The 25,148-nt window shown below is 53.5% G+C and overlaps 12 protein-coding genes across 12 annotated transcripts; 6 read left to right on the top strand and 6 right to left on the bottom strand.

The window, feature by feature from the left end:
* Window positions 1-424: 424 nt before the first annotated feature.
* Window positions 425-1,614, bottom strand: MRS44_001603 (uncharacterized protein; the record flags this gene model as incomplete). Its single annotated transcript, XM_065623760.1, has 2 exons — window positions 425-1,018; window positions 1,075-1,614. The coding sequence occupies 2 exons, from the start codon at window positions 1,612-1,614 to the stop codon at window positions 425-427; spliced, it is 1,134 nt and encodes a 377-aa protein (XP_065480183.1).
* Window positions 1,615-2,007: 393 nt separating this feature from the next.
* MRS44_001602 (uncharacterized protein) lies at window positions 2,008-3,408 on the top strand (the record flags this gene model as incomplete). The annotated part of the gene is made up of 4 exons (XM_046274859.2): window positions 2,008-2,207; window positions 2,258-2,541; window positions 2,594-2,738; window positions 2,793-3,408. The coding sequence occupies 4 exons, from the start codon at window positions 2,008-2,010 to the stop codon at window positions 3,406-3,408; spliced, it is 1,245 nt and encodes a 414-aa protein (XP_046138131.2).
* Window positions 3,409-3,845: 437 nt separating this feature from the next.
* Window positions 3,846-6,252, bottom strand: MRS44_001601 (uncharacterized protein; the record flags this gene model as incomplete). Its single annotated transcript, XM_046274860.2, has 6 exons — window positions 3,846-4,261; window positions 4,315-4,840; window positions 4,891-5,152; window positions 5,203-5,868; window positions 5,923-6,017; window positions 6,175-6,252. The coding sequence occupies 6 exons, from the start codon at window positions 6,250-6,252 to the stop codon at window positions 3,846-3,848; spliced, it is 2,043 nt and encodes a 680-aa protein (XP_046138132.2).
* Window positions 6,253-7,300: 1,048 nt separating this feature from the next.
* MRS44_001600 (uncharacterized protein) lies at window positions 7,301-8,164 on the top strand (the record flags this gene model as incomplete). Its single annotated transcript, XM_046274861.2, has 2 exons — window positions 7,301-7,486; window positions 7,538-8,164. The coding sequence occupies 2 exons, from the start codon at window positions 7,301-7,303 to the stop codon at window positions 8,162-8,164; spliced, it is 813 nt and encodes a 270-aa protein (XP_046138133.2).
* A 705-nt stretch (window positions 8,165-8,869) lies between these two features.
* On the top strand, window positions 8,870-9,288 carry MRS44_001599 (uncharacterized protein; the record flags this gene model as incomplete). Its single annotated transcript, XM_046274862.2, has 2 exons — window positions 8,870-8,978; window positions 9,065-9,288. 2 exons carry the CDS (start codon window positions 8,870-8,872, stop codon window positions 9,286-9,288), a joined length of 333 nt encoding a protein of 110 aa, XP_046138134.1.
* Window positions 9,289-9,663: 375 nt separating this feature from the next.
* MRS44_001598 (uncharacterized protein) lies at window positions 9,664-11,163 on the bottom strand (the record flags this gene model as incomplete). The annotated part of the gene is made up of 1 exon (XM_065623759.1): window positions 9,664-11,163. One exon carries the CDS (start codon window positions 11,161-11,163, stop codon window positions 9,664-9,666), a length of 1,500 nt encoding a protein of 499 aa, XP_065480182.1.
* Window positions 11,164-11,221: 58 nt separating this feature from the next.
* MRS44_001597 (uncharacterized protein) lies at window positions 11,222-15,211 on the top strand (the record flags this gene model as incomplete). Its single annotated transcript, XM_065623758.1, has 3 exons — window positions 11,222-11,361; window positions 11,924-12,209; window positions 12,251-15,211. 3 exons carry the CDS (start codon window positions 11,222-11,224, stop codon window positions 15,209-15,211), a joined length of 3,387 nt encoding a protein of 1,128 aa, XP_065480181.1.
* Window positions 15,212-15,373: 162 nt separating this feature from the next.
* On the bottom strand, window positions 15,374-16,562 carry MRS44_001596 (uncharacterized protein; the record flags this gene model as incomplete). The annotated part of the gene is made up of 4 exons (XM_046274863.2): window positions 15,374-15,903; window positions 15,957-16,268; window positions 16,334-16,469; window positions 16,530-16,562. The coding sequence occupies 4 exons, from the start codon at window positions 16,560-16,562 to the stop codon at window positions 15,374-15,376; spliced, it is 1,011 nt and encodes a 336-aa protein (XP_046138137.1).
* A 915-nt stretch (window positions 16,563-17,477) lies between these two features.
* On the top strand, window positions 17,478-18,488 carry MRS44_001595 (uncharacterized protein; the record flags this gene model as incomplete). Its single annotated transcript, XM_065623757.1, has 4 exons — window positions 17,478-17,761; window positions 17,816-18,059; window positions 18,110-18,187; window positions 18,261-18,488. 4 exons carry the CDS (start codon window positions 17,478-17,480, stop codon window positions 18,486-18,488), a joined length of 834 nt encoding a protein of 277 aa, XP_065480180.1.
* A 720-nt stretch (window positions 18,489-19,208) lies between these two features.
* MRS44_001594 (uncharacterized protein) lies at window positions 19,209-20,616 on the bottom strand (the record flags this gene model as incomplete). The annotated part of the gene is made up of 2 exons (XM_046267298.2): window positions 19,209-20,114; window positions 20,173-20,616. 2 exons carry the CDS (start codon window positions 20,614-20,616, stop codon window positions 19,209-19,211), a joined length of 1,350 nt encoding a protein of 449 aa, XP_046138139.2.
* Window positions 20,617-21,631: 1,015 nt separating this feature from the next.
* MRS44_001593 (uncharacterized protein) lies at window positions 21,632-22,973 on the top strand (the record flags this gene model as incomplete). The annotated part of the gene is made up of 3 exons (XM_046283818.2): window positions 21,632-21,674; window positions 21,729-22,166; window positions 22,219-22,973. 3 exons carry the CDS (start codon window positions 21,632-21,634, stop codon window positions 22,971-22,973), a joined length of 1,236 nt encoding a protein of 411 aa, XP_046138140.1.
* Window positions 22,974-23,119: 146 nt separating this feature from the next.
* Window positions 23,120-25,080, bottom strand: MRS44_001592 (uncharacterized protein; the record flags this gene model as incomplete). Its single annotated transcript, XM_065623756.1, has 4 exons — window positions 23,120-23,626; window positions 23,686-24,292; window positions 24,343-24,783; window positions 24,836-25,080. The coding sequence occupies 4 exons, from the start codon at window positions 25,078-25,080 to the stop codon at window positions 23,120-23,122; spliced, it is 1,800 nt and encodes a 599-aa protein (XP_065480179.1).
* Window positions 25,081-25,148: the final 68 nt, after the last annotated feature.

Raw genomic sequence — 25,148 nt, 5'->3', positions numbered from 1 at the left:
TCGTGGGCCGAGAAATTGTTGGGCGTCCTAGCCTTATGTGCCAATATTATGCTGCTTGGACAGGCATCGTCAAGAACATGCCTCAAACATCTGTGATTGGATATCATCAGGCGCGATGGATTGACGCTTAAGAGGGTAACAATTTCATGACTCAACTAATCCTCACCAAGGTCCGCTGACACGCACTCTAGCAACCATACTGGAGAAAATTGAAACGCATTCTAACAAAAGAAGCCTCTATTATCGAGGCCTAAGACAAGCTCCTAGCCTTTATGACGCCCATATATCAAATACACCATATGATGGTACATGCCGCCCCGGAGTTATTATGTTGTGAAACTCCATTAGCCGGCTTATACAACTCCCAACGATCCGACAATAGTTACCCCACGAAGCAGTTCTGCCTCGCTCCAGCGAAGCCATCTTACTTGGACTTGGACACACCAGCTCCAATCACACCGGGAAGCTTCTCCTCACCAACGCTGAACAGCATGCCGATAGCCAGGTACAGAATGACGACCATGGAGATGGTGAAACCGGCAAAGAGCCAGAACTGGACACTGATGTCCTTCTTGGAGCATGCGCCGCCAGCCCAGTGGGTGACGCTGCCGCTCTCGCTAACTGTGCCCAGGCAGTGGCAGCTGAAGCAAGCATCCTTGCCATCAGAAGAACCATCTCGCTTGGCGTATCTGTTCTGGCAGAACCCATGGCCAGAGCAGTTGGCAGTGCCCTGGATGCAGCTATCCTCAGACGTGAAGCAGGAGGGCACAATGGAGGGGATCGAGGAGAAGATGGGGTTCTCGGCAACCGACGAGGTTTCGGCGGCCGACTCGACAGCATCCTCCACCGAGGTCATAACGGTCTCGGCCTGTCGACGTCGCAGCTCCTGTTGTTCTTCGGATTCCGTCGCATCAGAGCCCTGGGGAAGGAAAACCAAGGTGGTCTCCATCTCGCCGGACTCGGCAAGCTTCTGGAGTTTGGGGAGCTCACCCAGGAAGGTAACTGGGTGGTCAGCATCCTGTGCGCAACGTTAGATAAGCATTTCGAGATGGCATATGATCACAGGATATGTACCTGAGACCTGTCGTAGGTAGCGACAGTCGACTGTTCATTCCAGCAGCTTCCCTCCTTGCTGACGACCTTGCTCAGGGGGCAACCATGCTTCTTGGCGATGGCGAGATCGTAAAAGTTGTTCTGCCCAATCTTCTCCTGGCTCTTGGAAACGGTAAAGTCGGGCTCGGTGTGGAAGATCCAGCCAAAGAACGATTCGTACTCGAAGGTTGGCATTCCCTCAACCACAACAACAAGCTGCTGGGGCGTCGCATTCTGTTCCTTTGTAAACAATGGCGCGGAGGCCTTGCCGTATTTGTTGATCAAAGAGACAATTCGCTCCTTATCGGCGCTGGCGGGGATGTCGCGAAATGATGGACCGTCGCCCTCGGGAGCGAGTCGTTGCTGCAGGATAAGACGGGCTTCGCTCGGGGTGAGACTCGTAGTTGGCTCCACGGGATGCGAACCGCGTAGGATGTAGACGCGGGCGGCCTGCTCGGCGGCCTGCTGAGCTGCAGCGGCAAAGCTGGCGAGGGCTACACTGAGCCCAATGGTGAGCTTCATTTTCGGCGTGTGTTGATGAAGCTTTGTTGATGGGAGCCAGGCTGAGATAGCTGGAGGTGTCGCAAGCTCCAGGCACGGAGAGTCTGGGGATGCATGCACGTGTCGGGATCGCGGCGTGGAGTTGTTCCGTCATACAGTGCGATGTTTGGCATTAGGCAGTTGAAAGCGCCTAAAATTGACAGTGTGTATAAGTATCTGCACGGTCCATCTTGCGCCTCAACGGCTTGCATCAAGCCGACGCCGGCATTTCGACATCACCATCGCTACTATCGCCACCCTCACAATGCATTTCACTCCTTGAGGTTCTTTTCTACACGGCGAGCGCGGCATTTTTCTTTTCTCTTTAGCCTGTATTTTATTTAGTGCCTGACCCTAGGCCAGGCCAGAGGCAGCATGTTGGCTCTACAAGCCGTGCTGCGCCGAGCAGCCATCTCGACTATTCCAACACAACGAATCGTCACCCGTCAGATTCGGCCTCTGACAAGACAAATATCCTTCCTACCATGGCGTCGACAAAAGCCTCCAGCCGGCGTCCCCGTCTACTTTGCCAAACCGAAACCTTCCTACGGTCCGAGTTTCCGAAGACGACTCGGGTATGCAATACTCATACAATTGATGTGGATGGAAAACTGACGGACTACAGCCGCGCCCTTTTTACGACCGTCGTCTTCTATGCCTGTTGGCAAATATTCATGGCTGTCGTTTTTGACCCTCTCCTCGACTGGGCCGACGCAGAATGGGAAGCCATGTCGGATAAGGAAAAGGAAGAGGTGCAGAACATGGCCGAGGAGGACGAACCCATATTATTCCTACCCTTCCCTTTTACGACCGAAGAGGTTAAGCAACCCCCTTACCGGGGCTCCGACCCAGAGTGGGAGATGTTTGTCAAGGTCAATCAGGATACGAAGCTTCAGAAGGAGATCAAGTGTTAGTACCCAGAACTACACTACAGAAACTTGCACATTCTAACGCATCGCAGTCGGTCTTGCGGACGAGATCAAGAGGGGGGTTGAGAAGAACCCTGCATTTGTCAGACTTCTTGGTGGCGGGGCAATCACAGTCAGAAAGCTCTGGTTGGATATCATCTATCCGCCTGCTCCTCCGCCGAAGCACTACATCTCCGGGTAAGCATGACTTGAAAACTCAAATGTGACTCGTTACTTATCATTTCACTATAGAATCATCATTGATGAGGAGGGCATCTTTTGGGGCGATCGGCCCATCGATTCAACCGCCGCAAACCACCTCGCCAAGGTTCTCTACCCCAAGGCTGTGGCATTGACATGTTGGACGTTTATTAGCTTTCTTGCAAAGCAAGGATTTCAAGACTTCACAAGAGCTCTTGGTTTTAGTGACCCCGTCCCTCCGGAGCCGACATTCCATCCGGGGCCCCTCGAGCGATTCAAGGGACAGGGTGGGTTCCCCCCAGCCGGCCCTAGGAATCAGACTGTCAGAGTGGTTGGACAGTCTGAGCGACCTCCCCATGGATCTTTCCCTACTGGCAACGGCGATATCATTGGTACACTTTTTGGCAGCGAGACACAGTTTGACCCTCGCATCCAAGCCGCCATCCAGGCTGCATCTCTCACCTTTGCCCGAAACTGGAAGCCCACAAAGACGTCCCCGAACAGGGGATGCATCAGAGTTGATGGAGTCGTCGAGCTCAAGGGAAAGACAGCATGCATGGCAGTTTACGTCCTGGGCTGGTACGACCCCAAGTTGCGGAAGTTTATGGGCATCCAGACTGGTCTCAAGCACTTGGTGCAGTTGAAGCAGCGGCCGGCGCCCGGCTAGCGGAACAGAATGGGATACCGGGCCAAATGAGCGGATGAGCAGCGTGGATTACTGGCATGGCTTTGCGTGGCGCTTGGAACGGGGTCTGATTTGAGATACCATGGATAGAGTAGGAATATCGCAACTTTTCTTGCACAACCAGCCATTGGACACATACAATTTAAGATTGCACATAACGAAGCAGCAGCATATGAATATACCCTATAAACCCTATATTCCAGGACCGCTTCGAAAAACAAAAAAAGAATTTCCTATACCCCCTCAACACCGTCCCTGTTTCCGATACCATATTCCATTCCATTCATTGGCAGGAATCACCAATGTCCCCTAGTGACATGGCTCCTCACCAGATTAAGGGAGGGGAGGGGAGGTGGTCCTATAGCCGACCCTACCGCCTTCTCGGTCTTACAAAGCTCCAGCTTGATGTTGGGGACCGCCTAGTTCCGCAGCACGTTGATGAAGATAGTGAACACTTCCAGTTCGACCTCGGGGCCGCCGGGCACCCGCTCGTTTCGCGGGATGGCGGCGATGAGGTGCGCCTCCACCACGTTAACCCCAGGGTGTAGCATGGCCTCAAAGGCGCGCTCGTTGGGTTGTTGGCCTGGGACCGGGTGGTGGGTAGGCTTCAGGGGTTGCTTGTTTACAAGCGTCCAGAGGCTGTATTGCCTGTTCTGCAAGTGATCCGGTATCGCTGGGACAACAAGGATGCGGGTCAGATGAGGAGGCAGGTTAACTGTGGCTGACTGCTGCATCTCAGTGGGACTTGGCTTGACAGTTGCCACAGTAGGGCTGTGTGATTGAAAGGCCGGATGAGCCTGTATCCTCACGCTTTCGATCAGAGCATCATCGAGACCTGATAGTTGTCAGTAACTGTAGCTCTCTCAAGTAAGATTCGGCCAATCATACCTTTACCAGGACGACGGAAGTGCTTCTGCTCCATGTAGCCATTAACAAGGGGGTTATGTTGAACTGGCGGGGGCTGCGCAACAGGCGCGGGCGCGGGCGCGGGTGCGGGAACAGGAGCTACACCTGGCGCCGGTGTTGCTTGCCCCGAGGCTACGCTAGGTTGTCTTGGGATGCCAGCGGGTGATGCACTTGCGACCTCCTCCGCCTTGAGTGCTGGCTGTACAGATGGGCTTGGGGAGGGAACAGAAGCCGAGACGCTTCTGGCCTTATCCAGCTGCACATTTGGTACTGCGGGAGTCGACGTACGAGCCGTTCCATTGACGCTCTGGCCGTTAGTTGTAGCATCTGTTGGCTGGGCTGAAGCAGGCGTATCCGCAGAGTCCCGTTGGCCACCAACGTGAATCGTTATCTTCTTACCCGACGGTGTTGGGGTATCTGTAGACTGGCCGACTTTGAGTTTGATCTTTGCTTGCGAAGGCTCTGCCACAACAGCTTGGGCCTGCTTGAGCTGATCTAGGAAGAAGTCCTATCGAAATGGTCAGGTTTTGTCATATGTGAGAATCGGATCCAACCAACCTTGAGTTCCTGGGCTAGGGCATAGATTTCACTTCCCTCTTCGTTGTAATAGAAAGCGTTGGTCCAAAGAAGCTTCGACTTCTCCTCAAAAGCGTTCCATGTCTTGAACTCGCTAATGCCAGTCGCCTCGCCGCGGTTTTGCGCACCCTTGACCATCTTCTGCAGCTTTCTGATCGAGAGAGGATCTGTGATTATCTTATAATAATCTTTCAGAGCACGAGGTGGTAGGTTGATAAACGCCTCAAAATAGGCATCCTCGTACCTGGAAATGTTAGAGACACAGGGGTACAGGGCAGTTAGTTGCGGACTTACTCAGGATCTTGGTATCGGAGAAGCTCCTCGACAATCTTCTCCTGTGCTTGCTGGAAATTGAGGCCCTTGTAGGGCACGTCCTCGTACTGATGATCAGGCTTGGCTGGAGGCGCAACCGGCTTTGGCGTCTCCTTGACTCTGGTAGATGCTCGCCTAGGCGTACGGGCCGCAGGCCCACGACGCTTGAGAGTGATGGTCCGCCTCCTTGAGCTTGGCTCCTCTTCCTCTTCTTCTTCTTCTTCCTCCTTTTCTTCCTCTTTTTCATCTTGCTCGTCATCTTCCGCATCTATAGCTTCATCATTACCCTCTTCTCCTTCAGCGTCCTCTTCCTGGTCGGCCTCTCCATCCTCTGGCGGAAGAGGAGTGGGCATGGCTTGGTAGCCACGCTGGTGGTATGCAGGATTTGTCTTGGTCATGTAGTTGCTGAGTGCCTTTCTGATTCGTTCCGCGTCGTCGAAGGTGGTAGATGACCGAGGATAGAACTCCTTTGCATTGGAGATCATCCTCTTGAAGTAGCTCTCAAGTTCGGCGAGGGTCTCGAATTCGCCGTTGTTCAGTTTCTTCTCGATCAATTCCAATGAGATGGGCATGCGGGTTCGTTTGTAGTACTCTGCGTTGCCGTTGCGCGCTGGTAGCTTTTCAAAGTAGGTTGCGACAAGACGGCCCCTATAGGAACAGGTTAGTATATCAAGGCCTCAGTGACGAAATAGGCCGGTATACCCTTTGTCTGCAGTCCTGCGCAGCTGTTCCAAAAATGCCATGCCATATGCGGTGGTCGATTCTCGGGTTTCGCCCTTCGAAAGGTCAAATTCATCCTGTGGCAGACTCCATGTCAGTCACCAATTCAAGTGCAGAGAGGTGAATATCGATGCAGGCGCGTCATGGCAGTGCGAAGTAACAACCACCTCAAACATGGCTGCGTTGCACAATTCATCGAAAGCAGGTTCGCAAGAGGCATCTAGACGGGCTTACAGCAAGTTTGCGACGCTTCGCAGCTCGGTCGTCGGTTTCCCCCGATGCGGCCCCATTGGCCTTGCGCTTGCTGTCCATCCTGGCTGTAGTCGCTACGGTCGCCGGACCAGGCGCATCACAAACTTATGCAGTATCTTTTGCCAGCAGAATTTGTCGGCGCACAATGGGAGTTCGCAGGGCCCGGGGTCAAGGTCGCTGCGACGGCGCTGGTGTGGATTTTGACGCGTGCTGGTCCAATGGTCGCGTCAAATAGGACAGTGTTTGGGAGGCTCGTGGCCGGGTGTAGCGCGCCGATAATGGGGTTTTTAGTGCAGTTTGAGGGCTGTAAAGGATGTTGCGTAAGTATTCGAGCTCGTGTGGGCTATTACAAGCCTATGCTGCCCTTTGCGAAAGCCGGGAGTTGGCGCTCGAGTCGATTTTGGAGAGGTCGGGAATGAGTGGGCTGGCTTGTTGCAACTGACTGCGGGAGGGCGAGGTGTGAGAGGAGGTACATGGTGGAGGTACCCGCTTGGCCTGTGCCATGCCTGAAAACAGCAATCAGGCAACAAGGCAAACAATTTGGCCAGCTGTGCGGGACGGTTGAGCTGAACCGGATGGGCTGGGAAATATTGAGTTGTATAATGATGCATAATGTGAATATTGTGCCTTTTCTTTTATAAATTTGAATAATATCTCTTTGTTCTGGGAACAGAAATACGTGTCTTGCCAGACAAGTTGCTAGAACTACACTCGTAATTGAACCTCATCATGAAACCCTCCAAAACACCAAAGTGATGATGTGCATATAGAGAAATATCTGTCAATTCCACCGAGCTACCACAAGCTCTCTTCACTGAAATCGATATTTCTATATACAAGTAGCAAGTCCTCCAGATTCCCTTTTTCCCTTGGTATCTTACACAGTTCCGCCATAGACTCGGCGGCTCGCATGATAAAGCTGGCTTGCTATGAGGGGCCAAGCTAAGAACCCAGCACAGGCGGGATGGTGGTCGTGGGGCGCCTCGCAAGCTCCCTACCTCTCCTTCAACCCCACATTGACCTCATTCTTAAACCTGGAAGCTCGGTGCTGACCTGTACGACCTTCACCGTCATCCATCGCAAGCGACAATTGCGCCCCGACGAGAACATGGCGGACTCTACACCCAGCGACCCGCCTCCTGACTACGAAAAGTCCACCACAGAGAAAGGTGGCCCTCTCCGTCCTCTACGCAAAGGCCCTCTTCCTCTGGACCTTCCTATCCTCAAGCACCTAAACTCCAAGCGAGTGATCCTTGCGTCAGCGTCGCCTCGCAGGAAGGCGCTGCTTCAGCAGGTGCGCGATAATTCTTGTGGAGGGTAGCGTCCATCTTCTCACCTTGTGCAGTTTGGCCTCACGAACCTCGAGATCCTCCCGTCTACGAAACCCGAAAACCTGGACAAGACGGCGTTCGGTCCCTTCGAATATGTAGCTGCGACTGCCCACCAGAAGTGCATGGACGTCTACACCACAGCCCTCGAGACCCATCTTGCATCGATACCCGACCCTGATCTCGTCATCGCCGCTGATACCATTATCGTCTCCCGGGACGGCCGGATCCTTGAGAAACCTCGAAGCGAAGATGAGCACATCCGCATGCTGAAGCACCTTAGAGACACGCGGATGCACAAGGTCTTGACAGCAATCACTGTTCTTGCTCCAAGAGAGGACGCGAGACATCCAGGGTACCAGATCGATAGCCACACGGAAGAGACCAAGGTATACTTCCTGAGCGAGTCCGATGGTCTTCCAGACGATGTGATTGAGTCGTATGTCAAAACTCGGGAGGGTGCAGACAAGGCGGGAGGCTACGCCATCCAGGGCATTGGCGGCATGTTGCTAGTGGAGAAGATTGACGGAAGCGTGGACAACGTTGTGGGGTTGCCGGTGAGAAGATGCATGGCCATGGCGGAAAAGGTGATATTTAAGCAGGTCGAGGAAGATTTCGAAGGGGAAGAGTCGGAAGAAGATTAAGGGATTCAAGGCACAAGATAAACCAGCACTTATAGATGCTCGCATGTCACGCGAAGTGAATCACGAGCAGATCAACCTACCTACCTAGGTAAGCAGCCAGCCGAGGGGTAGGCCTCGCAGGTGTATTACAGCTCAGCTGCAGACACTAGCAGCTGCAAAACGGTATCTTTCGAGCAATGAATGGAATGCAAGTTCTCAATGGCAATACAACCTAGGTAGTTGGTGGAGTAAGAACGGCACATGTCGATATATTCCTTCAAAGTTGAGCCCACATGTCTATTCTACTCCGAGGTTGGTAGACTTCAAATCAAGTGCAGGGGGAATGTGAAATCCAAGGGTCCAATAATATGTACTAATATTAATCTATGCACAGTAACCATTGGATGTAGGTTGGTTGACTCCAACACAGGTTGGATGCGTATCGAGGTTAGATCAGGAACCACAGCATGCAAACGACGGCTTCCCACATGCAAACAGCCCGATTGAACCTGCCCGTGCAAGGACCAGGGTCCTGTAGTGTCATTTTCACATGGAAAATCTGGGGACAGCACTTGGACCCTTGCACGTCATCAACCTCCATTAACACTCACGCGCATGAAAAAGGCTTGCATGCGACATCGAATCCAGCTCAATATTTACGCGCGCCTTTGATAACTTTAACCGCTTTTTTGTTGTGCTACAGCTCTTCTTTTATTAGACACAGCCATGTCTTCTCCAAACAACAAATCAGCCGCGAATGGCGAGGGCGGGGTGCCCAACGATGAGAAACCGCGCCTCACTGAAGAAGAAAAGAAGCAGAACCACATCGCATCAGGTATGAAGGCCTACGCTGCTTCCTGATGCGCCTATACATTCATCTACCTTTCCTGAACACTCTGGATCTAATGCGCACGCACACAGAGCAAAAGCGCCGGCAAGCCATCCGCGAAGGCTTTGATCGCCTGACGGAGCTGGTGCCCGGCCTCGAAGGTCAAGGAAGATCAGAAGGCTTGGTCCTCAAGCGGACAGTGGATTACATGCGCGAGCAGCTTTCAGAGAGGCAGACGATTATCGATCGCATCGAGCAGGCTGGAGGCGATGTTGACGAGAAGCACAAGAGGTCTGGCTGCCATGTGACCACATGATCCACTGATCAGGAGGCTGACCATGTCTCAGGGCGTTATATCAACAAGCAAACAATCCAGGGCGTACGAGAGGATGATTTTGCAAACTAAGGGGAAAAGCTAAAGCGAGCAGAGAGAAAACAAAGTTAATGTATAAAATTCACTACGCGTCTACAAGAATAAAGGCTTTCACGATAGCACGGGTTGGGTGACATCAGGTGTTAAGCGCCGGGGCGAGTTCCAGTTGTTGCTGAACAACCCAAAATCCTAACATCGGACAGACGCGAACCTGGGTCGCGCCGCGCCATAGTCGTTTCTGGGGATGGAGTAATCATTATTGGGAGAGAGGATTGGTGTATTATTTCTATAGAGTGCCTCAGAGAGCAACCCGTCTGTCTATTCAAACGTGTCTACCATGGTTTTTAACCTCTCGCGCAGATCTTCTGGTGATATCCTCTCCCTGCCCAAAGCAACATGCTTGTTCTTGACATCTTCATCTCCAACCACCAAAATCTGGCCGTACCCATTGGTTCGGGCCTCCTTGATCTTGGCGCCCAGGGGCCGGGCTGTAGTGTCAACGTCCACAGCCAGTCCTGTCGGTCGAAAGACATTCTCCTGACCGGGCAGTGTGCCCGCCTCGAGCTGGTCATAGACTTGCTTGTTGTGCCCAACCAATACGTCACGCACATGCTCAGCCCAGTCAAGGACAGGTGTGGAGGTGTTGACTGTGAGGATGATGGCCTGGCGAGGGTTGAGCCAGAAGGGCCACTTGCCATCGTACTTTTCGATCAAAAGCGCCATGAGACGCTCGACAGAGCCCAAAACAGCCCGATGGATCATGACGGGGCGAACAGGTCCGTACTCGGCGAGAAGAGCAGGGTCTTCCGTTGTCTCACCTCGAGCTTCGTACTCGGGAGCTGGGGCTTGGTATTCAAGTTCGAATCGCTTGGGAAGCTGGAAGTCCAGTTGGATAGTGGCCGTCTGATGCTCCTTTCCGTCGGAATCAGTGAGAACAATGTCGATCTTCGGACCGTAGAAAGCACCGTCTCCCTCCTTGACTCCCCACTCCATGCCTGACGCATCCAACGCTCGCTTCAATGCGTTCTCAGCTTGTGCCCACTCCTCCTCGGTGCCGATATAGTGATCCTTTGGTCGTGTAGAGAGTGCCAGTCGATAGCTTGCGCCAAACCGCAGGACAGTATAGACGACCTTGACAAAGTCGAGCGTCTTCTTGATCTCATCCTCAACCTGGCATGGCCGGCAAAAGATGTGCCCATCGTCCTGGTGGAAACGTCGCACCCGAGTCAGCCCACTGAGGGCCCCAGAGATTTCGTTGCGATGGAGAGGGCTAAAGTCGGCATAACGAATGGGGAGGTCTCGATAGCTGTGTCGTTTCGAGGCAAAGATGAGACAGTGGCCAGGACAATTCATTGGCTTCAGGCCATAATCGCCCTCTTCCTCCTCTTCAGGCTTCAGATTCTCTGGATGACTCCCACAGCACCCGTCATGCTCCGCAGGCGGCTGCTCCGTATTCCCCCTCACAGCGTACATGTCATCCGCATAATTCTCCAAGTGTCCCGATTTCGCCCACAGCGACTTTTTGTAGATGGTCGGGGTGATGACTTCTTCGAAGCCATACCGAACGTACTGTTTCCGGAGAAAGTCGACGAGTCGGTTGAATATCCGCGCACCGTTCGGGAGGAATATGGGAGACCCAGGGCTGTAAATAGAGCTGATGAACAGTTCTTGCTGGAGACCGAGTTTGCGGTGGTCAGGCGGTTCGCGCTTTTCGGGGTTTTGCGAGTAGAGGCGGCGGCGAGAGAGGCAGGCAGGACATGTCCATGGTCGTTTTACGGAGGCTGTGAGAGCCGCCCGAGCGGTTCTTGAGCGTATCATGGCCAATTCGAGACGCAATGGCGCGTGACGTAGCCTTGGCTCAAGATGTCTGTTCAAGATGCGACCATACAAAAAGTCGAGATCGGACGGTAGAGTCGTTGAATTCGTTGCTCATTGGAGTCTAGCGCCCAAGGGCTGTCAGCAGGGGTCCTGGTCCGCTATTCCTGGCGGCATCGGCATTGGCCTAACCTATGCACTGTTCGTGTAGCGGTTAAACAGCCCTATCTTCCGAGTTGAGACCATTTAAGGTCATTTGCATGAATTTGTAAGTTTTGTAACGTGCGGTCTTTAGCTTCAATAGACAGTAAAGAATAACGCCTCTGCTGTATTATCAGGCTGAGCAGGAAAGGTTCATCAGACCATCCATTAAATCCATGCCTGAGCTGAAGTATTGAAGTGCTTGGCCAAACAAGTAAGTAGGTACTTCGTGAAGGAACAGTCTTGCACAAACACAACAGATACACGGAGAAGAAACCAGGGTTACACATTATAGCGAGCACAAGATATTCAGCCCTCAATAATCTGAAAGGATCAAAAATGCAAAATTTGTATCTGAATGGTCGGTCAAAGCCTCTCCTGCCATCTCCCGTCGTTGTGGCCTGGGGCTCCTCCCGTCGTATTTTACCCCTCCACCTTCCAAACAGGCGTTGGTATCCGCTGAACCCCGCCAAAGCAAACAACTGCCTGGGACATCCATCCATCGTCGACTAGCCAAAATCCACAAGCCATCTTCATACTCTCCGCTCTTCACAAGGATAAGCCGCCTTGGGACATTCCTGACCAACACCTGCGTGGCTGGCCTCTACGAAGACCTCCCTCTGTGGCTCCCACGGACAGCAGCCGCAGCCGCAGCCGCCGGCTCCAACCATGAGCTTCGCTATCGAGGTTCCCGGCGATGCGAACCCGCTGACCCTGCAGTCGCTCTACCAGACGCTGCAGTCCGCCACTTCGACCGACTATGCGCAGCGCCAGACGGCGGGTCAGCAGCTTACATCATGGGAGCTTCAACCGGGCTACTACTCCTCGTTGCAGGCGAGTTCATTCCGGTTCCAGAGACCTCATTCTCCAGATACTAACCGTCTGACAGGCCGTCTACCTCGACAAGTCTCTCGCCGCCGAAGTTCGCTTCCTCGCAGTAATCCAGCTTAAAAATGGCATCGATCGATATTGGAGGCTATACAACCAAGTCAAGAACAGCATCAAGCCAGACGAGAAGAACCTGATACGCTCGCGGTTGTTTCAGGGCACCATCGACGAGGAGCACTCAAACCTCGCCCTACACAATGCCCTCGTGATCGCCAAAGTGGTTCGGATCGACTATCCGACCGAATGGCCAGATGCTATGGGAAGTATCACTGAGCTGCTCCGCTCGTCTCGAAATGGCAACCAGAAACACCTCCACGGCACGCTACAGATCCTGCTTCGTGTAGTCAAAGAGCTGGGAACTGCTAGGATGCGAAAGAGTCAGACTGCTCTCCAGTCTGTCACGCCTGAAATCACCCATGTCCTGACAGAAATTTACGCCGAAAAGTCCACAGCGTGGGTGGGCTTTCTCAACGGTGGAGCAGGAACAAGTGATGAAGCAGACCTTGCCATGCTCAACAGCTTGTTTGCGCTCAAGGTGCTCCGTCGGCTCGTGATTATGGGATATGAGCGACCCCACGGCGACAAGACGGTTTCGGACTTTTGGACTTTGTCACAAAATCAGTTCGGCCAGCTGCTCAATTTCGTTAGCCACGACTCGACGGTCCCGGCCGGCTACCAAGATGTTGTTGGCAAGCACCTCCTCCAGTTCACCAAGCTACACATCGACATGGCGGAACAGCATGCCGCTAGCTTTGCGTTCCTTCCGGACTCGCTCTCCCTGGTACATGCGTACTGGGATCTCGTTGCCAAATTTGCTGAGGTCTTTGACCAGTCAGGGGGCATTCGGCAAGGACCAGCAGAGGCGGGCACGGCCAAGTCCAAGGTTGAGGGCCCTGTCTTGGAGAGGCTGGCTCTCAAGGGTCTTCTCCTGCTCCGAGCATGCGTTAGAATCGCGTTCCAGCATGTCCAGACCTTCAAGTGGAGAAGCCAGGAAACCAAGGCCGAGCAGGAGCAGGCCAGTCTGCTTGTCAAGACGGAACTGCTCAAGCCTGATCTTGTGGTTCAGATTGTTAACTCCATTATTACACACCTGCTTATCTTCCGCAAGTCTGATCTGGAAGGCTGGGAAGAAGACCCCGAGGAATGGGAACAACAGGAGCAGAGTGAAGGAAATGCCTATGAATGGGAGGTACGGCCGTGCGCCGAGAAGCTGTTCCTCGATCTCCTTACACACTACAAGGAGCTGCTAGTGCCCCCTCTGTTGTCATACTTCCAGAGTGCTCAGAATCCCCAGGCAGACATTGCTACAAAGGAGGCTGTGTACACAGCAATGGGCCTGGCAGCTGCTCACGTGCACCACGTCTTTGACTTTGATGCTGTACTAGCCTCGACTATCGTCAATGACGCTCAACAGCAGGGGCCGTTGTGCAAGGTGTTGCGACGGCGGATCGCAATTCTTGTGAGCCAGTGGGCTCCTGTCAAGCTGGATGATGCCAGCCGGCCTATAGTTTACCAGATCTACCGCCATTTCCTCAACCCCGACGATGAGATCAACGACCTCGTCGTCAGAATCACGGCGGCCCGGCAACTACGCTGGATCGCTGATGAACTTGACTTTTGCGTCGAGGCATTCCTGCCCTATACATCTGATGTCCTGTCGCAGCTCATCAACCTGGTGCAGAGTGTCGATGTGGATGAGACCAAGCTGGCAATCCTTGAGTCGATTCGAATATTGGTGACGCGCATGGAAGAGCAGGTGTCACAATTTGGAGACCAGCTCATGTCTGCCCTTCCTACGGTGTGGGAGAACTCTGGGGCTGAAGAATACATGATTAAGCAGGCCGTGACGTCCATTTTCGCAGCTCTTGTCATGAGTATGGGACCAAGCTCTCAGCGATATCAACATTTCATGGTGCCTCTGTTGTCTGAAGCAGCTCGCCGGGGATCGGATTTGCATCTTCACTTGATTGATGAGTCACTTGAGCTGTGGAACAACATCCTCATGCAGAGCAACGCTCCTCTGGCTCCCGAGGTGGTTAATCTAGCCGAGCTGGCCCTCCCGCTTCTTGACTACGATAGCGAGACGGCCTCTTTGGCCCTCAGTGTGGTTGAGTCGTATATCCTCCTGTCTCCTGCATCCATGTTGGAGGACCGACTACGCCGTCCGACATTGACCGCGCTCTCGGGCGTTTTGGATTCGAGAAGCCGAGAACAAGTCCGACTTGGCACCATCTGCGTCGAGAACCTCATCAGAGCTGCGGTGGAACTTGGTGGCTCAACTGGAGTGTCGTATATCCTGCAGGACATGGTTGAGATTGGGTTTATGAAGAAGCTCCTTGAGAACCTACACAATGCGTGGGAAGCACACCAAACCACGGGACCGAATCGAAAGGTCAGCAAGCTCAGCACGGTGACCGAGAACGACTACTTTGCCATCCTAGGGCGGCTCGCGCTGGCCGAGCCCACGCTCTTTACCCAGATGCTGACCAACATGGGTTCTCTGGACCAAGTCTGGGGCTGGCTCACCTCGGAGTGGTTCTCACACCTCTCGAGCATGGACAATATTGAGCGACAGAAGCTGTATCTGCTAGGCCTCACACGACTTCTGGAGCTGCCATCGCCGATGCAGGAACTTGTCCTGGGCAAGCTTCAGGACTACTTCGACATGTGGATCAATGTGATTTCAGAGCTACAGGACGGCGTGGCCAACGGCACCGACACGCTCATCTGGGGAGCGCTGGAGCCGAGCGAATATGATACCCCCAAGATTATCGCGGAACGGAATACGACTGCCAAAGACCCAGTGCATACCGTTCACGCATTCGAGTTTGTAAAGATGCGACTGCAGGACCTGGTGAACCGGGTGGGCGGAGAGGCAGCGTTCCAGGAGCAGTGGGCAGCCAATGTGGACAAGGACGTACTGGACAAGTTTCAGGCGATGGCTAGGGCGGTACAGCAATGATGATGACATGAGAGGGAAACAACTTATTGAATGATGAGATGACCAACGTTAGTTAGAGACGGATAGGTGAGCCATATTGATATTTTAACCCTCTTGAAGCCTACGGAGTACTCTTTCAACGACTATACATGGAAACAAAGATATCCTCTATCAAGCATATATCTACAGCTTGCTCTGTCCCTCTTCGGGTATCTTGACGACGACCTTGCCCCAGGTGCCGCGTCCTCCTAGAGCCTTCAAGGCAGGGCCAATGTTCTCCAAACCTACAAACTCTTGGTCTGTATACTCGGTGCCTCTCAGCTTACCCTCCTTAACGAGGTCCATGATTCCCTGCCAGACCTTGGGTATCATTTCCCTCTCGTGGATCGAGTAGGCGCCCCAGTGCAGGCCGACAAGGGAGATGTTCTTGAGCAGGACCTTGTTCATGGCCACCTTTTCAATCTTGCCGGCGGCGAAGCCAATAATGAGAATGCGGCCGTTCCAGGCGGTGCACTTTGTCGAGAGGTCGACGAGGCCTACGGGGTCGTAGACAATGTCGACGCCGCGGGACTTGGGTGTCAGGGCCTTGACCTTGGCGGGCCACGAGGGGTCGTTGTAGGAGACGACGTGGTCGGCGCCGAAGGACTTGGCAATGTCGAGCTTGTGCTGGGTTGAGGCTGTGGCAATGACGGTTGCTCCAAAGGCCTTGGCCACTAGTAGATAGTTAGCTCTGATCGTGATGGTGTCTGGATAGGGGCTTTCTTACCTTGAACTGCTGCAAGACCAACACCTCCAGCAGCAGCATGGACGAGCACGTAATCACCCTTCTTGACGCCTGCTCTCACGACCAGGGCGCCATAGCTCGTCGGTGCTGTGACAAACAAGCCTGCCGCCTCTTGGAACGACCACCCATCAGGAACGGGAAGAAGTGACTCTTCAGGGGCGCAGAGCTTAGTCGCAAAAGCACCTTGTGAAGCGCCAAAGACGCGGGAGCCGGGCGGGAACTTGGGGTTGGGATTGTTGCGCGGGGCAGAGATGACGGTGCCTGCAAACTCGGCGCCAGCAACCCAGGGAAATGCTTTTGGATAATCAGCTCGCGATCCTTATCGAGGGGTGTGTTTACGTGAGATGCAGGCCACTTACGAGGCTGGTTCTGGTATTTGCCCTGGATCTGGAGAATGTCAAAGAAGTTGGCGGCGGCGGCGTGGACCTGGATGAGGTAGGCGTCGTCTTTGGGGGTGGGATCAGGGAGGTCTGATACTACGAGCTGATCAGGGCTCTTTTTTGCTGTCAGTTGGTTCTTTGAGGTGCAAGGTTGGATGTGTTGGTGTTTATTTACCTTGAGGTACTCTTTGATCTGGATGCCACGCATGATGGGCGGAAGAGGAGGTTTCAATTAGGTGTGGACTCAAAGACAGAGAGAGTGTAATATACAGGCAAAATTGGACCTTGGATATTCAGGAGATGATTGAAAGTGAGAGTTGATACAATTTTATCTTGGATCGCTGACGTCGGTACTTTATCCGGGGGAAGCTTGGATCTTGGGTTCGCGGGGGAGGGACATGAGCCGAGGCATCTTCCCCATTAGGCGCCACCCCCGGATTTGACGGTATCGGAGTGGGGATGAGGATCGGGGTAGCAACCGAGGCCATCATGTCTCCTTGATCCTTACTAACCAACTAATGATGATTGATGCTACTTGTTTATGATAAATGAGGGTTGTTTAATGCAGTGAATGTCGATCAAAACTGTGTTGCTGGTGGTATACAGTGAGCCATCAGCTGCACGGGTTCCGCACATACGTTTCCCGTAGTGACAAGGCATCACTGTCAAGGCCATGCCATGACAATAGAGAAACAATAGAATGCACCATGACTGATAATCTGAGAGAGCAATCAAAAATTATTCATTTTCAGCAATCATGACCCACTATTAGGCAGACCATTAACTGTTTGCCCTCACCTTTATCTTCCCTTTTGGGACGTTTTGTAGTGAATGCAATAGGCATGAACGACTACAATAGAGTGAATGGACTTTCAAAAACTATAAGACTCTATTCTTTCGCTAACTTCCTTCTCTTCTTCTTCCTCTTCTCAACACGTTTTCTTCTTGAATCGCTCTCTTCTCATCGGCTTCTGCCTTCGTCTACATTCATCGACCTTCTTCTCCCACATCGACATACTCTTCTTTCCACCCCCTTGTCCCCTCAACTCATATCTCGCCTGACCTCGCCTACAACTCTGCTTTCCTACAGTCTTCTTCCCCCACAGCACTCCTCTCAAGCAACATGTCCGCTCCCATCTCTCGAAAGAGAAGACGTCTCATCGATGACGACCCCAAGTTTCGGGCTCAAACACGAAGACGACTCCTGACCCAGCGTGGTCGGGATGAGGCACCCCGATCACACCAGTGCTGGCCATGCCTATACCGTGAGATTTGCCTCAACAATTCTCGCCTGCTTGACGCCGACATGGATCTCCCTGTGGTGCGAATCAGTTTCCCCTGCATGAGGGACCAGATTAACAGCACCTCGTGTCGCCACTGCCACGACAACGACCACGCTTGCGACGAGTAAGTCCCACGATATTTCTATTACTACCTTGACTTACTTACTCATAAACTTAGTGGACTTGGAATATTAGTCGGCAATAAATTCGACGTCGTGAAGCTTAATGCCTTCATTAATGACACCGTCGGGATCCGCGCCGCAGATGGCGCGGTTCCCGACGACGAAGATGACGATATCGCCTACCTTCTGCCTCGTCTTGTTCGACAGGATCTTGTCTTGGCCAGCATCAGACTTGGAAAAGCATTCGAGACAATCGTCTCATGCCACGAGAAAGAACATGGCGTCGATAGAAGGCAAAGTGTAAGATGATAGAACTTTGACAATTTTAGAGCACAACTGACTTGGAACAGAAGAAGAGAAAGAAGCGGTACGCCCGTCTTGTTACACAACGCCGTCGCGAGATCTTGCAACACCTCTCAGGGGATCAGGTACACAGCCATCTCCTCGCATCAAGAAGATCACCACTAATGCTTCGAGTAGGACCAAGCCCAAGGGGACTAGAAGTCCCGCCGGCTCCCTCGCCTTCTTCCTGGTGACCGCCAGTGGAGTGCTTGGAGTAGCGCCATCGAGGCCCTCCACCACGAGGTCACCGGAGCCTTCAAGGACAGTAATGTCACAGGCAGAGTCCAGGAGGCCATCATCTCCCAGATCCCAGTGAAGTGCGAGGACAATGATCAGGAACGAGACGCTTACATCTATACGGTTAGGCTCGCCGGCCAGGAATCATAACTGATCTGCCAATGCCATGAACCTTTTTGTATCTTAGGTAGCCATTGCTGTAGATAGTGGTGACACTTCTCTTCTCAGTCAAAGAGAGTATCAGTCACACAGCACCTAAGCAAAGAACACATGACGGCATTGAAACGCAATGCCGTATATTGCAGCAGTCTGATCTTAATATTTGTTCTTATCTCGTAACTCCGGAATCCTCTAAAGATGATCGTTCGGGTAGTAGAGGTTTTATCCAGTCAAAAGCCCAACGACGCCCCTGACACTGCCAAGAATCGTCCACTATTGCTATAGCATCACGCATGCTTCCACTATAATAGATCGAAATAAACAACCCATCCCATAAACCATAGCAGACACAAGGCCAATTATAGTTTTGCAGTATTCGAATGGGGTACAATGTATTTAGTTACTATACATGCCCAGCCCCTGAGAGGAGAATGCTTTCAGTCACAGCCAATGCTTCATGGATATTTAAACACCAACACCAATGCTACCATGGACTCTCCGCTCAGACTTGATATCATAAACGTCGTATTATTACGTTCGAGGTATGCTCCATCGTCGCCTCACACATCCCCACGCCAGACTGCATTGCTCAACTTGTCCGGACTGCTTTCTACAACAACGACAACGACAACAACGTGACGCCTTGCTGAACGACATGTCCAGCCACCAAAGGGCCAAGACCACAAAATCCAACCATCAATCAATCCTCCCTCAGCCCGACAAGAGATGCTCGATCGCTCCCTGCACGCTTCCGCCGCTCCGTCGCAGGGCCGCCACGTTCCTGTCGAAGTCAAAGAATCCCATGTCGTTGAGCTGGCGCAGCTGCTCGGCGTAGCGCTCCTCAGGGGGCCGGTTGTCAGGAGGCGCAGCTGGAGAAGAACCTTGGCCACCAAACATCGACAACATCTGCTGCATCATCTCGGGGTTCATGCCAAAGGGGTTGTTGGCTTGGGCGCCTCCAGCGGGAGGGAACAGCGCCGCAAAAGGATTCGCGGGAGGTGGTGGGCTGGTAGTTGAGCCCTGCTGAGCATCGCCTTGGCTGGGGGTGGTGCCCGAAGTCTGCTGGGTGTTTGTGGTGCCTTGGCTAGGCGTGGTCCCTGTTGCCGTCTGACCTGTCGCAGTCTGAGCCTGGCCTTGGCTGGGAGGAGCACCAAAGGGCGAGAAGCCCATGTTGCTGAGGGCCTGGAGCTGTTGCATCAGTGCCCCCAAGTTGGGTTGGTTTTCTCCTCCTTGCTGACCGCCCATCATACCAGGCATGAGAAAGGGGTTCATGAATGGGTTCTGCTGGCTCTGGTTGTTTGTTCCCTGGGTATTGCCTCCAGTTGCAGCTCCTTCGGGTGTCGTGTCGGTAGCTCCAGGCGCAGGGAAAGCTCCCTCACCTCGCATGCTCCTCTGCATGCGCATAGCCTGGGCCATGGCCTCGGGACTGGACATCATCTGTCGCATCAAGGGTGACGATATAATCTCTCTCGCGTTGGGGATGTTTCTTAGCATCGGGTTCGAGTCAATGAGCATGTTGACGAAATCGGGGTTGTTGAGGGCCTCGTTCATCGACTGTTGGATATTGGGGTCAGACATGATACGCTGGATGTTTGCCTCATCCATAGGAGCGCCCATCTACTTGCTGGTTAGCAGAGGAACCTTGAGGGGGAAACAGGAGCAACGTTAAACATACGCCACCGTCGGGTCCGAACATGTCGAGGCCAGGCAGGCCGTTGCCAAAGCCGGCATATCTGGCCCCCGTCAAGTTGGCAAAGGGCTGGTTGGCGGTGCCCGAGGCCATGTTGGCGGGGGCGGGAGTGGATGTGGATGTGGCGGCGGGGGTAGAGGCAGACTGGTTGGGCTGCTGATTGCTGGCGGCACTCTTGACCATGTGGATGGTGTTGTTGTGCTTGATCTTGTAGGTGCTGAGGGCATCGTCGTTCTTCATGACTCGACCAGAGTAGATCAGGCGCTGGCGCTCGACGGCAATGTTCTCCAAGTCCTCGCCGGCGAGCTTGGTCTTGAGGTCGAGGACGGTCGCGGTCTCGGGCATGGTGATGACGTGGGTGCTATCGGACGACGTCTTGACCTTGAAGGTGATTTGAGCGTCGCCGCTCGACTCGGCGTTGTCGGCCATGGTGAGGGGAGGCGAGATGTTGACACACGGCGCAGCGCAAGGAGTGGAGGTGATTAGGTGAGGCGATGTCGGGAGTGCGCGGAGGCCGTAGAAGAGTGGCAGCTGCGGGAGCGGTTTGCTATCGCGCTACTCGATATGTATGCGAGATGCTGCGGGAGAGGCGTTTCTCGTGGTGAGGCGAGGTGAGGTTACGGTTGCCAAGTCGGCCGAAGGTGGTGGTTTCCAGGCGGCGACACAGACAAGCGAGCATGTACTGACGGGAGGCACTACAGCCGCTGGCGGTGACGTGGGGCAGACTGCGCTGCCAATGACGCGCGAGGGTGGAGAACCTTGAAGGAGAGCAGATGCTATAGAAACCGAGGCGCTGAAGATGCGCGCGACTAGACTCAAGTCGTTTGTGATACGTGAGAGTTGGTGATGATCAGCTGAGTCTCATGAGAGGGGGTGAAGGCATAAACATATTCCTCAGGCCTAGGTAAGGACAGTTTGACTCTCTTCTAAGGATGTTGATAGTCTCTTCCATCGCTATCCACCACCTTCTATCGCCAGATTGCTTGTGACAAAGCCTAGAAGCAGGCCTTGTTGCAACATGATAGGGGCAAATGCGCATACCAAAACAACCATACTAGGATAAAGGAGATAATTATACGCAATAGTAACCCCGCCAATGGTATCATTCCATCTTCAATGCCTACAGAATGAAGATCCAACCCATCCAATCGCATGGTCCAGGGTAGCCAACTTTGGTAGATCTCCATGGCGGGGCGCTACTGTCGCTCTCAGTTCACTGAACCAATGCGCATCGATCACTGAATGAGACGATAACCTCACATCAACACCTCCAACCATTCAAATCATACAAACCTATCATATTCTCCTTAAAGAAAAATAGAGAAGGAAGAGGCGACCCTTAATAATGCAATAAGTCTGGATCATCTGCAAGCGCAAAGATCTCACTCGACTTCATCCGAAAACAAGGACATGATCAACACCAGACGATGAGCCCGCAGCCATCATGATCCAAGGCATCTTTTACGCCAGGTTCTTCCCCCAAGAGGGTAACTCATCTCACGCGCTCGCCACCAACAGAAGCAATCTCTAACATCCTACAGGCCCCAAGATTGTCGCCCAATCCCCCGCGGGCTGCATCACCCCCGTCGACAACTCAACCAAGCCGCCCCTCATCGACTTTGACGTCCTGCACGAGTACATCATCCCCCGCCAGGCCTTTTGCAATCGCTACCTCACCATCAACACCCCGGACGGCAAGTACACCGTCCTCGGCCACCCCGTCGTCATCCCCCACACAAAGTATCTGCGCAACGAGTTCATCTTCAACTTTGGCCTCGTCCTCGACGCCGATGTCGACCATGTCCCCTATGAACGCGTCGTCCGTGGGTTGGCGTCGACCTTTTCAGAGATGGAGAAGCAGAATGAGTATTTGAGTCAGAATGCTGAGACCAAGGGGCCCGGGAGGAGGCCTATTGATAGTTTGCTTGAGATTGTCAAGGAGGATCTCGACAACTATGGAGAGTGCATGATTCCAGTTGGTATGTCAAACAACCCCAAAACAGACAAAGATATATGCTCACGAGTCAACAGATGAAGCCAATACCATCAACATGAAGCTCTTCCCTCACCACGTCGACCCTCCCCGCGTCCGGGGCTGGCACGTCCCCGTCCCCAAGACCAAGTTTGCAGACATTGTTGACCCGACCTGGGATCTCACCCTTCAAAAGGTAATCTCTCACATTGACGGCGTGTCTGATGTCCGCCGCATCGCCCATGCTGCCTCGGTCTCGCTCGAGCTCGCAAAGACGGCTCTGCGCCACCTTCTCTACTACGACACCATACTCCTCCTTGACATGTTCTTCTTCTCCGCCTGCTATGCCCCGCGCCCAGGCATCCACGACTTTATCCGTAACGTTGACGGTATGGTCGATGAGTGTGCCGCATATGTCTCCCATGGCCGCGGCCGTGTCAGCAACTATCACCTCATCAAGCTCATGTCTACCTTTGCGCCGGGAAGAACCGTCATGGAGTGGCTCAAGGGCCACCAAGATGCGGGCTTCGAGGTCCTGCGATTCGTCGATGTCCGCAGACTCGTCCAGTTCGGCGTCATCAAGGGCTGCCTCTACCGCGTCCACAAGTTTGTCGTCTCCAAGCAGTACCTCGCTGCCTTGGCCTCTGGCCAGAGCCGACCGATTCCTGGAGGAGATCCTCTGCAGAAGTACACTGATGGCTGCCATCACTTTGACCAGATTATCACGGAGCAGAATTTGACGGATAGCGAGATTATGGAGAAGCTCAAGAAGCTGCCAGTTCCAAAGGGAGATCTGGTCGTCTTCTACCGATAAATCGAGAACCAGCGTTTTGTACTCATGAGTTATTTATTTTACATCACATCTCATCTATGGTATCATGCAGATTACAGTAATGTACAGCGTCATCTTACACGGCTTGAATACCCATCCAAGCCAGTTAGTCCATTCTTTTCTTTCTTTTACCGCCTGTAGTTGTTGTTCATCCGGCCGCGCTTGCGCCGTTCCTGCCTGTTGGGCAGCTCGATGTCTGGGTTGTTGGCCACACTGAGCCTGTTTCCGCTGGAATACCTTTCGAGTGCAATCTCAGCCAGCTCATCATCCTTGAGATTCTTGCCCTCTGCCACAGCCTCCTTCTTAAGTGCGTCCTTCATCCTGCGCATGACACCAGTGAAGGGCTGGCCAGGGTAGATCTGGCCGCTGGCCTCCCACTCCTCGTCGGGGATGAGCTCCACGATGCGCACGTTGTGCTTGCCCTTGCGCAGGATAAGCATGCAGTCGTCGATGAGGAACTTGGACGTCTCCTCGGGGAACCAAACTTTCATCGGCGTCCAAGATAGGTTACCGGGAACAAGACCCCTCTTCTGGCCCGGCTGAGCGGCGATGTAGGCACCCTGCTGGTTGAGAAGTCGCTGGCCGTCGCTGCTGCTGGTAGCAAGACCCGAAGCGAAGAGGATCTTGGCGGGGAGCTCTTCATGATGGAGCGAGGGAGCTTGATGTCGCTCCTGGGGGCGTTGTTGGAGGTGACGATGCCAGTCTCCTCAGTTGGCTCGTTGACGACGGAGGGAAGCGAGCCGCCGAACCGGAACTCGTGCTGCTTGGCCTCCTGGAGCGCCTTTTGCGAGCCATGAATGAGCGAGACGACCTCAAAGGCCAGAGTGTGCTGCGCGACCCGTTCCTGGGGGTTGGCGCGGTGCTGCTCCATGATATTGGCGATACTCTCCAGGGGCATAAAGGTGAACAACTTGAGCAGCCTCTCCACCTCCTCGTCCGACCGTCGAACAAAGTACCCGTACAGCTCGAAAGCCGACGTCTTGAACTCATCCAGCCAGATGGCGTTGCCAGCACTCTTGCCAAACTTGGCGCCCGAAGAGTCAGTCAGCAGGGGAACGGTGAAGCCAATAGGCTCATGCTCCCAAGTGGTGGGCATCTTGGCGTGAGGCGCCTCCTCAGTGTCGCGGATGGTCTTGAGGGCGTCAATTCCGGCGACGATGTTGCCGTACTGGTCGGAGCCTCCAATCTGCATCTGGATGCCGAGTTTGTTGTACATGTGCCAAAAGTCCCAGCCCTGGAGGAGAGGGTATATGAACTCGCCCAGGGACATGCCGTCTCCCTCGGTCATCTTGCGCTTCACACTGCGAACGGTTAGATGTATGCTTCTGGACGATATCCGGATGAAACTCACGTCTCCTTGCTCAGCATGGGCCCGATCCTGGTGTGTCTGGCTATCCTCTTGGCGAAATCGTACAGGGTGAGGCTTCCTAGCCACATGTTGTTGTTCAACAAGTGATGCTTGGCAGCCCAGTCCTTCTCATAGCCGTACTTTACCCTCAGGTGCTGGACGTTTGCCCATAACCTTGTCAGCTGCACGTGCATCTTTGTGATATTCTTTGAGATTTCCGAGTTGGTCAATATCTTGCGGCTCTCGAGTCGGTCGGTAGGGTCGCCAATTCGAGCGGTTGAGCCACCGATCAAGGTGACGGCGGGGTGGCCATGGAACCACAACAAGAACAAGGGCATCAGAGGCAGCAGGTGGCCGACGTGCAGAGAGTCTGCCGTCGGGTCGATTCCGACGTAGGTGCCTATCCGTTTAACTCGCATAATCTCCTTGATCCTCTCGGGGTCTCTGACCAACAAGTTAGATCACATCCATATATACCGGGCGCATTCTGACATACCCTGCTACGTCCTTGATATAACCTCGCTCCTGCAGGAGATCCCAGACGTGTGGAAGCTCTCCATTCTGAATTTTGTCACCCCTCTCTTTCCACCGTTGTTGGCCTGCGGCGACCTGTATAAGATGTGATGTTGAGACACCTCGAACTTGGAAGCTTATGAGGAGGGGTCTCTGCCGGTCGAGAGACGTCGGACGGATGAGGGGTCTCGAAGGCGCGAGCCTGGAGATGGCGAGGCGGGACGCCATGGCTGTGAATTGAAGTTTCGAACCCAATTGCCTCGTCCTGGCTAATTGGAAAGGAACGGATGGTAGAA

The sequence above is a fragment of the Fusarium solani genome (assembly GCF_023522795.1).
Source record: "Fusarium solani strain SB1 chromosome Unknown bctg00000000, whole genome shotgun sequence".
Lineage (NCBI taxonomy): Eukaryota > Fungi > Ascomycota > Sordariomycetes > Hypocreales > Nectriaceae > Fusarium > Fusarium solani.
Note: the sequence above shows the minus strand (reverse complement) of the source record. Positions and strands in the feature narration are given on the sequence as shown.